This window comes from Trichomycterus rosablanca, chromosome 26 (assembly GCF_030014385.1).
Source record: "Trichomycterus rosablanca isolate fTriRos1 chromosome 26, fTriRos1.hap1, whole genome shotgun sequence".
NCBI classification, from domain to species: domain Eukaryota; kingdom Metazoa; phylum Chordata; class Actinopteri; order Siluriformes; family Trichomycteridae; genus Trichomycterus; species Trichomycterus rosablanca.
The window spans coordinates 12,604,903-12,615,986 of NC_086013.1; the positions used below are offsets into that span (position 1 = coordinate 12,604,903).

General features: G+C 40.2%; 1 protein-coding gene across 3 annotated transcripts in view; it reads right to left on the reverse strand.

Annotated features, from left to right (window-relative positions):
- Positions 1 to 460: 460 nt before the first annotated feature.
- zzef1 (zinc finger, ZZ-type with EF hand domain 1) overlaps positions 461 to 11,084 on the reverse strand; it is a 53,813-nt gene continuing 43,189 nt past the window's right edge. For 2 of the 3 annotated variants that reach the window (XM_062989135.1, XM_062989134.1), the window contains exons 50-54: positions 10,771 to 10,869; positions 9,009 to 9,174; positions 6,114 to 6,264; positions 2,795 to 2,866; positions 461 to 1,259 (exon numbers count right to left, since the gene is read on the reverse strand). In XM_062989135.1, coding sequence (XP_062845205.1) covers positions 1,113 to 1,259; positions 2,795 to 2,866; positions 6,114 to 6,264; positions 9,009 to 9,174; positions 10,771 to 10,869 — 635 coding nt within the window. In that variant the 3' untranslated portion in view covers positions 461 to 1,112. Of the gene's footprint in view, positions 1,260 to 2,794; positions 2,867 to 4,276; positions 4,396 to 6,113; positions 6,265 to 9,008; positions 9,175 to 10,770; positions 10,870 to 11,084 lie in introns of those variants that run through there. The other variant, XM_062989136.1, reaches the window with a different exon arrangement.

Consider the following 11,084-nt stretch of genomic DNA (forward strand, 5'->3'; position numbering starts at 1 on the left):
ACATTTCCCAGAATCCCTTGGGTTACTTGGATACGCTGTACAATATAGCACCAAATAAAGACGCTTTACAGTGCAGTAAAAACCAACCTGCAACAACCGGCTAGGATATCTATTCATTCACTGTTTTAATTTTAAACCGTTTACTGGTGTATTTTAGCTGTTAGTTCAAATTGTAGTTTTCATTTACTTCTGTAAAAGCTCTGCGATTGTAACCTATTTTCCACTATTAAAAAAGTTGGGCTGTGTGTGGCATTTTCTGTCATATTTAATGCACAATGTTGACTTATTTGCTGAATTTAACATAGAATATTAAATGTTACACTACAAATTCAGCAAATAAAAAGCATTTGTGTACAAAAATCTATTAAGGATTGTTTTCTGTCATTTAAAAAAAAATATTTGACCAAGTGCGTCGAAGCTTTTATATAAGATTGAGTTTAGAAACCACATAAACACCATGTTTACTCATAATTTCTAACTTAATTTAAGTAATATAAGTAAATTTTTTAAAGATTTGTTTCCATGTGTTTGATCTAGGAATGATTTGTAACTATCGTATAGTTGGATATGAACTTACTCATTTAGTGTATGACACTAAGTCAACAGAAAAATTGTAGTGACATACTTATAATTATTTGTAGTGATTGTAATTATTTATTGTATTATCAAAATAGTAACAGCAGCATATGTGATGTATTTATTCAATGGTACAGTACTGTATTGTACTATTTGTTATGCAAGTATGTGATTTGGGATGCAGCACTTTTCTCCATATAGAGATCTGACTAAGAATGATTGTTCAAGTGCTCACATGCCTGGCTTGTACCCCTGCATTTAGGTTATTTTGCACCATCAGGTATCTGCTGGAATATTAATGTACATGTAAACGCACTTATTAAAGTTAAATTGTAGATATATTTAAAGGGGTAAAAGTTTTTCCCTATTTTCACCGTCATGCTTATCACAAGGGACCAGAGATCATTAAAAAAAAAAATTAAGGCTGAAGGTGCCCATGGCACATCAAACTAATGAGAAGAATGTGGTTCAAGTGCACAGTATCTGTGAACATTCAAACAATACAAATAAAAAAGAAAAGAAATGAATCCATCCTTTTACACCGACTCGTCTAAAAGTGTGAGCGAACACGCAGTGCGGTCTTGCCGTTCGTGTGGCTCTGCCTGGCGAGAAAGACTCAGCAGCCTGGTGGATTTATTTGGGTAATTGATGGCCAGGCTGATGGCAGCGATGTTCTTCAGAGCCTGGGCAATAAAAATGAGAAAGAGCACATAAAAGAAACTGAGTGAAAGAGAAGTGAGCGTGAGGGGAGTCAGTGAAAGAGAAATGATTAAGCCAAAAAAACTCTGGACGATTCATCGGGTTGTCTTCCACCCCTGCGGTCCTCGAACACCTTCGCTATAATCGATGAGGGGCGCGTGCATGACTAAATGACTGTTTTGCTCTGAATGTTTGCTTAAAAGAGGAAAACAAAAAAGGGTTGTGGGTGCACAGCTGACTGTTCTGGTCAGGAAAACAAACAGATATGGAACACATTTAATATTGCCTACACGATTCACACAACACAGTCCGGTGCCCACTGCTTCTGATCAGATCCACCCAGGCTAATTACTAAAAGCATTAGTGAACCAGCACCCACACATGGGCCTGTCGCAACTGTTACATAATCGCTTAATTGCAGTGATTTAAGCTAATCGTGATTATCAGAGATCACCGCAATTAATCATGATGTTCACAATTCAAGTCCAATCCAAAATATATTTTCTTATACCACAAAACAAGATTAATTAATGACTTTATTAATATTATCAAATCACTCAGATATTACATTTTAATCCTTATCACTATGACTTTCAGACTATTGTTCCCATCGTTTGAGGGTAAAGAAGTGCATATTATTTATTTTATCTTTCTGTAATCTCTTTGTGAAATACACTATATGGCCGAAAGTATGTGGACACCCTGTTTAATTAATACATTCAGAAATGTGTTTTTTATATACACCATCTTTCTGTCCCAGTCTGTTGTTTTTAGATTTGTAGTATCAACCCGTCAAACTGAATTTCTTGTTTATGCAATGCCACTTACGCCACTCTTCTCTTGGTTTGATTTCTCCACTGCACCTTCGGGCGTGCTCGTCACGCTTCTTTTTTAAAAAGCAGTTAAAGACACACCTCTTTCAAATTGTTTTTGAAACATATAGTTCCACTATATATAATAATAGTATTTTATTTTTTTCACTTTGCTCAGTTTGCTAGTGGTTTGTTGTTTATAATGTTGATTAATTACTGTGCACTGTGTGTGTCATTCAGTATCTTGAGAGTCACGTAAATAAATTATTATTATTATTATGTTCCCAATTTAAGAATGAACTGGGAACAAATGACACTTTTATTTTAGACACATAGTGAATATGGTGTTTGTAATGTAGATTCGTTTAGTTGCATTACACATGCATAATGTTCTATTGTCCCTCAGTGTTCCTTTAGCAAATCCATCACTGACTGGTCTTTACCAGTGAACTTGGCCTTTTTGATGATTTCCTTTGGGATAAATAAAGTATTTGTCTGCCTGTCTGTCAGTCAATCAATCAATCAGTCAATCAATCTCTATATCTATCATCTGTCTGACTGTCTGTCTATCTATCTATCTATCTATCTATCTATCTATCTATGAGAATAGATATTGCTCATTTAGCTGCATGCATTTCATAGGATAATAGCATAATAATGATTAATTCGTTTTTGATACAGACTAGAAAGGAAGAATGTACCCTTACCTGAGCTGTGTGGGCAACCAGTTGCTCATTAGTCGTCAGAGCAATCAGATACTCCTGAAGAATGCCCTGTTCCTAAAAAAACAAACAAACAAAAAACATATATAATATACACACATACATACTATTACTGGTACTATAATGGCATACTGTCATAAATTCAGTTCTTCATTAACCACGGTATTCTGGTGAGGGTCACAGCTGGACTATTGTCTTAATCACTGGGCTTAGAAAGGGCACACTGCCTGGACAATAACCAATCCATCAGAAGTAGTGCACACTTGCATCTGGGGCAGAGTAGCCAATCGACCAGGAATGATGTGGGACATGGAGAAAAGATCTTTAGAGCACCTTAAGGAAACCCTAAAAGCCAATTTCAAAGCAGTATGAGACTTAAAAAACGAAAACAATAAATAAATGAAGAAGTCCAGTCTTAAAAATCCTGGCAGCTTATGTTAAACCTGAACAAACAGAATCATTAAACGCAACACTGATCAAGGAACAGGTCAAGGTTACCAAGTAAAGTAGATGGGAACTTTAATATAGCAGTGAAATGTCCCATGAGTGGACCACAAAAATAACCACAGAATTTATCAAGCACACCTACGACCCAGTTCTAACAAGAACTGTACACTGAGCTCCACAAAGCTGGAATTTATAACAGGACGGCCATTTAGAAACACAAAGTGAACATTTTAAAGGACCTTCAGTCTTTTCTAATGATGTTTCCATATTCCAGGGTGATAAAAGGATTCAAGAGTGGTTTCAATGAACACAAGGACCTCAAGGAAGTCAAGCACCTTCCATAGTTTTTCAAAGCACCAGACACAGGCTGTAGGGGAGTTCTTTCTAGAATGATCCAACCTTCCTCAAAAAACATTGAAGTTTTGTATAAGACAATGATTTAAGCTTTTCTGGAGACAAATGGATTCTCTAGTTCATTGTAAGCTTGCCATAAAAAAAAAAGTCATTCATTATATTTTTAGGAACCTCTCTGAGCATCCATTACAGGTGAAGTAAGTAGGTAATGTCAGTCATTAGATTACTGAAAACCTGAGCCATGTAATGCCACAAATCTACCAGCCACGTTCTGAAGAAATGAAGAGAACTTAAGAGATGCTTTAAGGCCAAGATAGTTCTGCTTAAAGCAACATTTTAAACAAAGATAAAAGGGAAGAGAAGTCTGGCTTGAATCAGGGTGATGTCTCCTGGAGGACATTTTTCTGTCTCAGTCCTGCTTTTAGTCTGTCTGTGTAAACAGTGATGATCAGGAGTTTTATTTCTTAATGCTAGCTGGTCGTTCTCATTATTACCAGTGAGTAGATTTAATCAGTTGGAAAATCTACTTGTTCTAACTACAAAGCTATTACAAACTGTCTACTTATAAACAATTACCAGACAGTTTCTTTACTTCTGCCATAACGTCTTTTATTTGATTTTTCTATACATTTTTTATACATTATATAATAATAATAATCGGGGGCAGATGAGCGATCTTTATTTGTCATATATACATATACACGTATTCTTTTTTTTCTCCCCACATATTCCAGCTTGTTTGGAAGTTGGGGTCAGAGCACAGGGTCAGCCATTGCACAGGGCACCTGGAGACAAGAGGGTTAAGAACCTTGATTAAGGGCCCGACAGTGGCAGCAATGCAGAGCCAGAATTTGAGCCCATTTGATAGCCCAAAGCTCTTCTACTAGGTAACCGCTGTCCCAGTAAATAATGAGTTCTATGATTGAGGAGGGACCATTCATATTCCAGGTCTGTTTAACCAACTCTGTTGTACCTGTTTATTTTGTGTATAAATAAATTACATAATATTAAAAAATGAAAACATTAGGCATCTTAAAATTGTTCCTATTTACGTATTATATACTGGTCAGACACATGCACATTACTATAGGTATAGGTAATTCTTACAGACCTGCAAGTTGTATGACAGTAGAAGATCTGTTCTGAAAGAGGTTGCCACCTCAAACACACTCACAGTGGGGTCTGAATGCCTTTTTTATGCATTTTCCACCTTCTTTTCCTCAGAATTTAGTGTAGCCAATCAGCTGCTGGATACCCTGATGGCATCCAAGGAGGGTGTATATTCGCCTGACATGCACTCCCTTCGACGTGTGTGCAGTCCACCAATCCCTTCTTATTCATCCATACTTTTGTGGATTTGTGCATGAGATAAATTTTGCATTTGAAGAGCCACACCCCGATCTCTGCTCTCCTCCACTTTCGGTACACTTCTTTTTTTTTTTATACCATGTTTCTCTTTAGAAATCATAAATTATTGAAGTGGAAAGTTAAATCTTTAAAACATACATTTATTTCTGAAGGTCCTAGTATTTGGCACTACTGCACAAGCAAGCAGGGTTAGTGTGTGTTAGGAGTGTGTGTGTGTGTGTGTGTGTGTTAGGAGTGTGTGTGTGTGTGTGTGTGTGTGTGTGTAGCAGCAGTTCGACTCCACATGCTGTCAAAATGTGCTACTGCCCTCTAATGGAATTTGTATGCATGCACTGCCTGTCTCTTTCTATTTGGACCCCTATAGCAGGTGGACAGTTGAACTGAGAAGCATTTCATAAGACTGTCCCTGTGTTTAAATCAGAGGGACGTTTTCTAGAAAGGTAGCCTTCATGTGCTGCATTTGTGTTCCCGAAACTGTCCCACATTGGCTAAATATGAGTGTGTAGATAATAGAATGAAATGTTAGGCAGCTGTGCTCAGTTATTAAGGGGCTGTCAACATTAGTTTGTTACAGTGCAGCTATTTAGGGGGCAGGGGGGGCTAACTTTGATTTGTTTGTTTAGTTATTAGGATTTTAATGTCATGTTTTACACTTTGGTTACATTCATGACAGGAACGGTAGTTATTCATTACACAAGGTTCATCAGTTCACAAGGTTATATCGTACACAGTCATGGACAATTTAGTATCTCCAATTCACCTCACTTGCATGTCTTTGGACTGTGGGAGGAAACCGGAGCACCCGAAGTAAACCCACGCAGACACGGCTAACCTTGAAGTATCTACATTTTAGACTGATAGTTAACAAGGATGCAATTTTTTCTGGATTTTCCCCTCGTATCCGATTCCTAATTGAGTAAATCTGCTGCTTGCATAATCCCCGATTTGATCAAACAGAGCCGGACCACCACGCGCCCTGTCAAACACGTGTCAAATCTGCTGCCGCTTCTTATCACCTACCAGTATTGCACACAGAGGGCAATGCTAAGCTCAATGTGAATCCCATGAACTATGCTGCCGGGAAGGATGATCTAAGTGTGTTGGGGATGGGGGTGGTGGTGAAGGGGGCTCTTACCATGGCTTTGGACTCAGCGATGAAAAAGAGTTCAGTAAGGGCACGATGAAGAGGCAGGAGGACGGTGATGCTGGTGGGATCCTGACTTACGCCACCCTGCATGGTGGTGAAGAGCTGCCACAGCGGCCTCAGCAGGGTCAGATCACAGCTCCTGCAAAACACACACACACAGGTAATGTTTGAGTCAAGTAGCAGTCTTAGGTGGCACACATGCACACATACCAGCTGCTGATGGTATGGCATCATAATCTTACAGTACAAAGCAGACTGGCAACCACTGGATAGAAATACAAGGGATCTTCAAAAAGTTTCCACACTCTTATATTTTGGTTGGAAACGGTCTGAGAGACACTTATAGTCCGGATTTAACGCCATCTGATTTTTACCTTTTAAAACGCTCAAAGAAGCTTTAAGGGGAAGAAGATTTTCATGTGATGATGATATGAATGCAGCGCTGCATCAGTGGCTACGTGCTCACACACACACACACACGGTGAGCATACCCTCATCTCACACACTGTAAAAAAAACGTGATTCTTTTTTTAATGTCTTATTTATGCCACATCATTCGGCGCTGCAGGTTACCACTGTGCAATTTACAGCCACAGGCTGGTATAGCGGGGCATTTGCATGACCTGGTCCTCCAGCCTTGACCATTTAACACCACAGACCATAATGTCCTTATTTTAGATTAATACACATACACACACACACCCACACAGGCTGCCGGGCCCGATCGTGTCGTGGAGTCCAGACACCATGGAAAACATGCAAATCGTCGCCCTGGCATGTGAACCTGTCGTCATGGCGACAATCGAGGCAGGAAGAATGCAGCCGGCGCTTTATGCAAAAGCTTTGTAAATGCATAGTCCCAAACAAGACAATAGCAGGTCTTTTTGAATGATTATAGATGAGACTGTTTGAGTCATGTGGCAGTCTTGGGTGGGACACAATATGCCAGCTGATGATGGTATGGCATCATTATCTTAGAGTACAAAGCAGACTGGCAAGCACTGGCTAGAAATACATGGCAGTCAGGATGCAATGCTCTAATGGAACGGTTCCTCAAGGGAATGGAACTCGGTCTCACCTTATATCTGTACTCTTAATACGAGACCACATGTTTAAAGTGGTGTAACCACATGGCATGAAATCAAGCAACTTGATGCCACCTTACCAGCAAGTCAGTTTATTTTCTGTGCTGGAGCTGCTCTGGTCAATTTTACAGGCCTTCCTTATGAACTGGACATGTCTGGGAGCAACAACAGCTCAGATTGTTAATATCTAAAGTGTGTAACATTAAAGGCCCAAACATTTTTGGCAGGAGCTTTATAGTTGGCCTATGATCAGCATGTGCAATACCAAGCTTAAGCTGTTGTGGTGTAAAGCACCAGTTTTGGACTCTAGTGCAGGGGAAACACATTCTTGACCATTTGACATTACCAAGTGTTCAATCTGAGATTGTTTTGGATGGTTTGGGCTGGGTTTGGACTAAAGCCTTGCAATGGATTGGCGACCTGTCCTGGGTATTGCTACCCTGCACCCTGTGTTTCATGGTGGAACTGGGCCCCCAACACACCAACCACAATAAAGCGGTTTATGAAAATGAAATTAAATAAACTATCTTTATCAATACACATTTCTGTTTGTTTGTTTGATTCTTAACGTCATGTCAGCTGTTATGGCTATTATCATGGCTGAATAATAGGTTCTTGAAAAGGTAAAAGCGGGCGTTGATTTGTTTCTTTGTAGGAATTTACTAAGACACTTTATGGGTGGGGGAGTGAGGCTTAGGGTTGGGGGGGGGGGCTGAGGTGAAGATGTAGCTGTTTGTATTGTAGAGGTTCTTGCTCCACAGAGGGGGCAAGTGGGGGCCTGGTCTCTCCTTAGCAGGCAGGTATGAGATACACATTGGTATTTTTAGAGTAAATATATTTACTGTAGGTATTTTACATAATACACCAAACTGATCGAGTTCTTTCCCCTCACTTTATGTACTTGTATATGAATTGGGCTTAACGTATGAGTTTTTGTTGTACGTGGCCGACGTGCCCTGGTATCAGCGGGTTTGGAAATCAGAGAAGCTTCATTTTTACACCAGAGATGAAAAGCCTGAACTCATCGATGCAAATTTATTGGAAAGCGGTAGTGAAATTCTCTTCCCCTGTGTGAGCTGTGTTTACGCAGTAATACGATCCATCGCAAAGCTCTGCTCTTTTAATACTGCAGACAGAACGTGATATAAGTGACTACTGTAACACTACAACTATACGCTATTAATTAAGGCTCTACCTAATTCACAGCTGTGAAAAGGATGTCACAGACCGTAAAATGAGCCATTTCCTGTTTGTATTTAACAATTTAATGTTTTTCATTCTCAAAGCGTTCAAGTTCTTCACGTTTACTGGCATGTATAATTTGCACCATGAGATGTCCTAGCAAACCTACGGCAATTCAGTTAGCAATCGGTTAGTCAAAAATTAATTGGAATTAATTAGAAGTGTTTAATTGGGTTGAGGTCAGGGCAATTTAATTAAGCTTCTCTAGACCAAACCCACCCAACCATGTATTTATGGTCATGCTGGAACAGGAAACAGTCTTTACAATCGTTTCTGAAAGTTGCCCAGTGGTTTAGCAGGGTGGTCACTCATGGGTAGATTCACCACTTCTAGAAATTTTGTCGATTCAGAGATATGGGCTCTTGTTGTGGTACAGTGGAGTCCTAAAGTCCCCTCAGTTCTTCTGGAATTTTATCAGACTGGGCCTTGAGTTCCTGTAGAAACCTTTGTGGGGTTCTGGATAGTCAGCAGTTTATCTCTCTCGCCAAATAAGCACAAATAAAACATCTAAAAAACTACATCTGCTTGTCCTGGCCTAAATATAACTAGGACATACCACTGAGAAGGACACTGGAGGATTCGGAGCAGCAGGTGAATAGCCTTCAGACGTTGACCTCCTGTCTGACGACAGGCCACGCCCACCTGCCATTCCCAGATGTCGGCTAATGGTAGATGAGCAAAAGCCTGGTCGTCAGATAACATCTGCTTCAGGATCTCAAAACCTGCAGTTAAAATGAGAGAATTTGTAGAGATTAGTTTCAGAGCCCAGACAAATTCAGAAAGTAAACGCTGGTCAGCATGGTCAGGTCTCTTCCAGGACCACCACAGAGCAGGTATTATTTGGGTGGTGGATCATTCTCAGCACTGCAGTGACACTGACATGGTGGTGGTGTGTTAGTGTGTGTTGTGCTGGTATGAGTGGATCAGACACAGCAGCGCTGATGGTTTTTAAACACCTCACTTTCACTGCTGGACTGATAATAGTCCACCATCCAAAAATATCCAGCCAACAGCATCCCGTGGGCAGCGTCCTGTGACCACTGATGAAGGTCTAGAAGATGACCACATCAAACAGATGCAATAGATGAGCGATCGTCTCTGACTTTATGTCTACAAGGTGCACCAACTAGGTAGGAGTGTCTAATAGAGTGGACATTGAGTGGACACCGTATTTAAAAACTCTAGCAGCACTGCTGTGTCTGATCCACTCATACTAGCACAACACACACTAACACACCACCACCATGTCATTGTCACTGCAGTGCTGAGAATGATCCACCACCTAAATAATACCTGCTCTGTGGTGGTCCTGTGGGGGTCCTGACCATTGAAGAACAGGGTGAAAGGAGGTTAAAACAGTATGTAGAGATACAGATGGACTACAGTCAGTAATTGTAGAACTACAAAGTGCTTCTATATGGTAAGTGGAGCTTATAAAATGGACAGTGAGTGTAGAAACAAGGAGGTGGTTTTAATGTTATGGCTGATCATTGTATATACACAATGTAGACTTGAGCTCCAGACAAATGTATTTCAACAGGAAATTATGAGAACATATTGAAATATTTCCAGAGCATTTTATTGGTAGTACAATTTCTGTCTATTTTTAAATGTAAGCATACACAAATTGGGTGCAAGAAAAAATGGGCAGTGGGGGAAAAGCAAAGATACGGATCTTTGATTTCTGGCCAGGGATCTTTTTTCTGGTATTTTGCCTTATATGGTCATCTGAGGGCTTGCAATCAGAAATAGACTCTCAAAGCCTGTACGTGGAGCTTTTGTAGTGACGAAAAGTCAATCTGAGTCAAACCGTAAATTGCTACCCAGTATGAAAAAAAAACTGTTACAATGAGGTGAAAAAAAGAGCTTGTTCTGCCAATACAGTGGAGCATCACAGAATCATGAACTCTGATGCAGAATAGCTGTTCAGTTCATTTTCCACTGTTTACCTGAGAGGCCAGGGGAAGCCTGCGTTGCCAAGTTTACCTTCATTTCACCCCTGCCTAAGATAAACGACATTAGGGTTCATCATAAACAAAACGTTTCCAACACTAAGTGGAAAATCCTTTCTAACGTTTCTGGACAGAATCATGATTTTAGCCAGAGGGGGGCAATTGAAAGATGTCATTGAAAGAGGCAGGGGCGCCGGCGAGACGAGTGCACCCGCTGCTGTCCCAAAAACGGCCACAGTAATCAATCACACGCTCCAGGGATGAACACCAGGGGGAAGGTAGAACTGGGTCGGGCAGGTCTGATGAAAATTGGCTGAAGCTGGACAGTAAAAGACAGCTGGTCTATACTACAAAAGAGACACTGACCAGTCTGGAAGCGTCCCCGGTGACCTCCGGTTACAGTGAACTTGTAGCCCCACTCTGTGTTACTCATGTCAGATATGAACCGGTAGTGAAGAGTGTCTCCTAGAGGACGAAAAGAGAACAATGAGCGCCACACATTTCAGCATCCACTAAATCAAAATGTTTGATTGACAAAAACATCACGGATCATTTATGACATCATACACTTTGCTTAAGACCCTATTTAATTCACAGCCGTAAAAATTGCGTAATATGCAATTTGCTGTAAAATTTAAGATTTAAAGTTTGTGTTTAGCGATTTAATATTTTTCATTCGC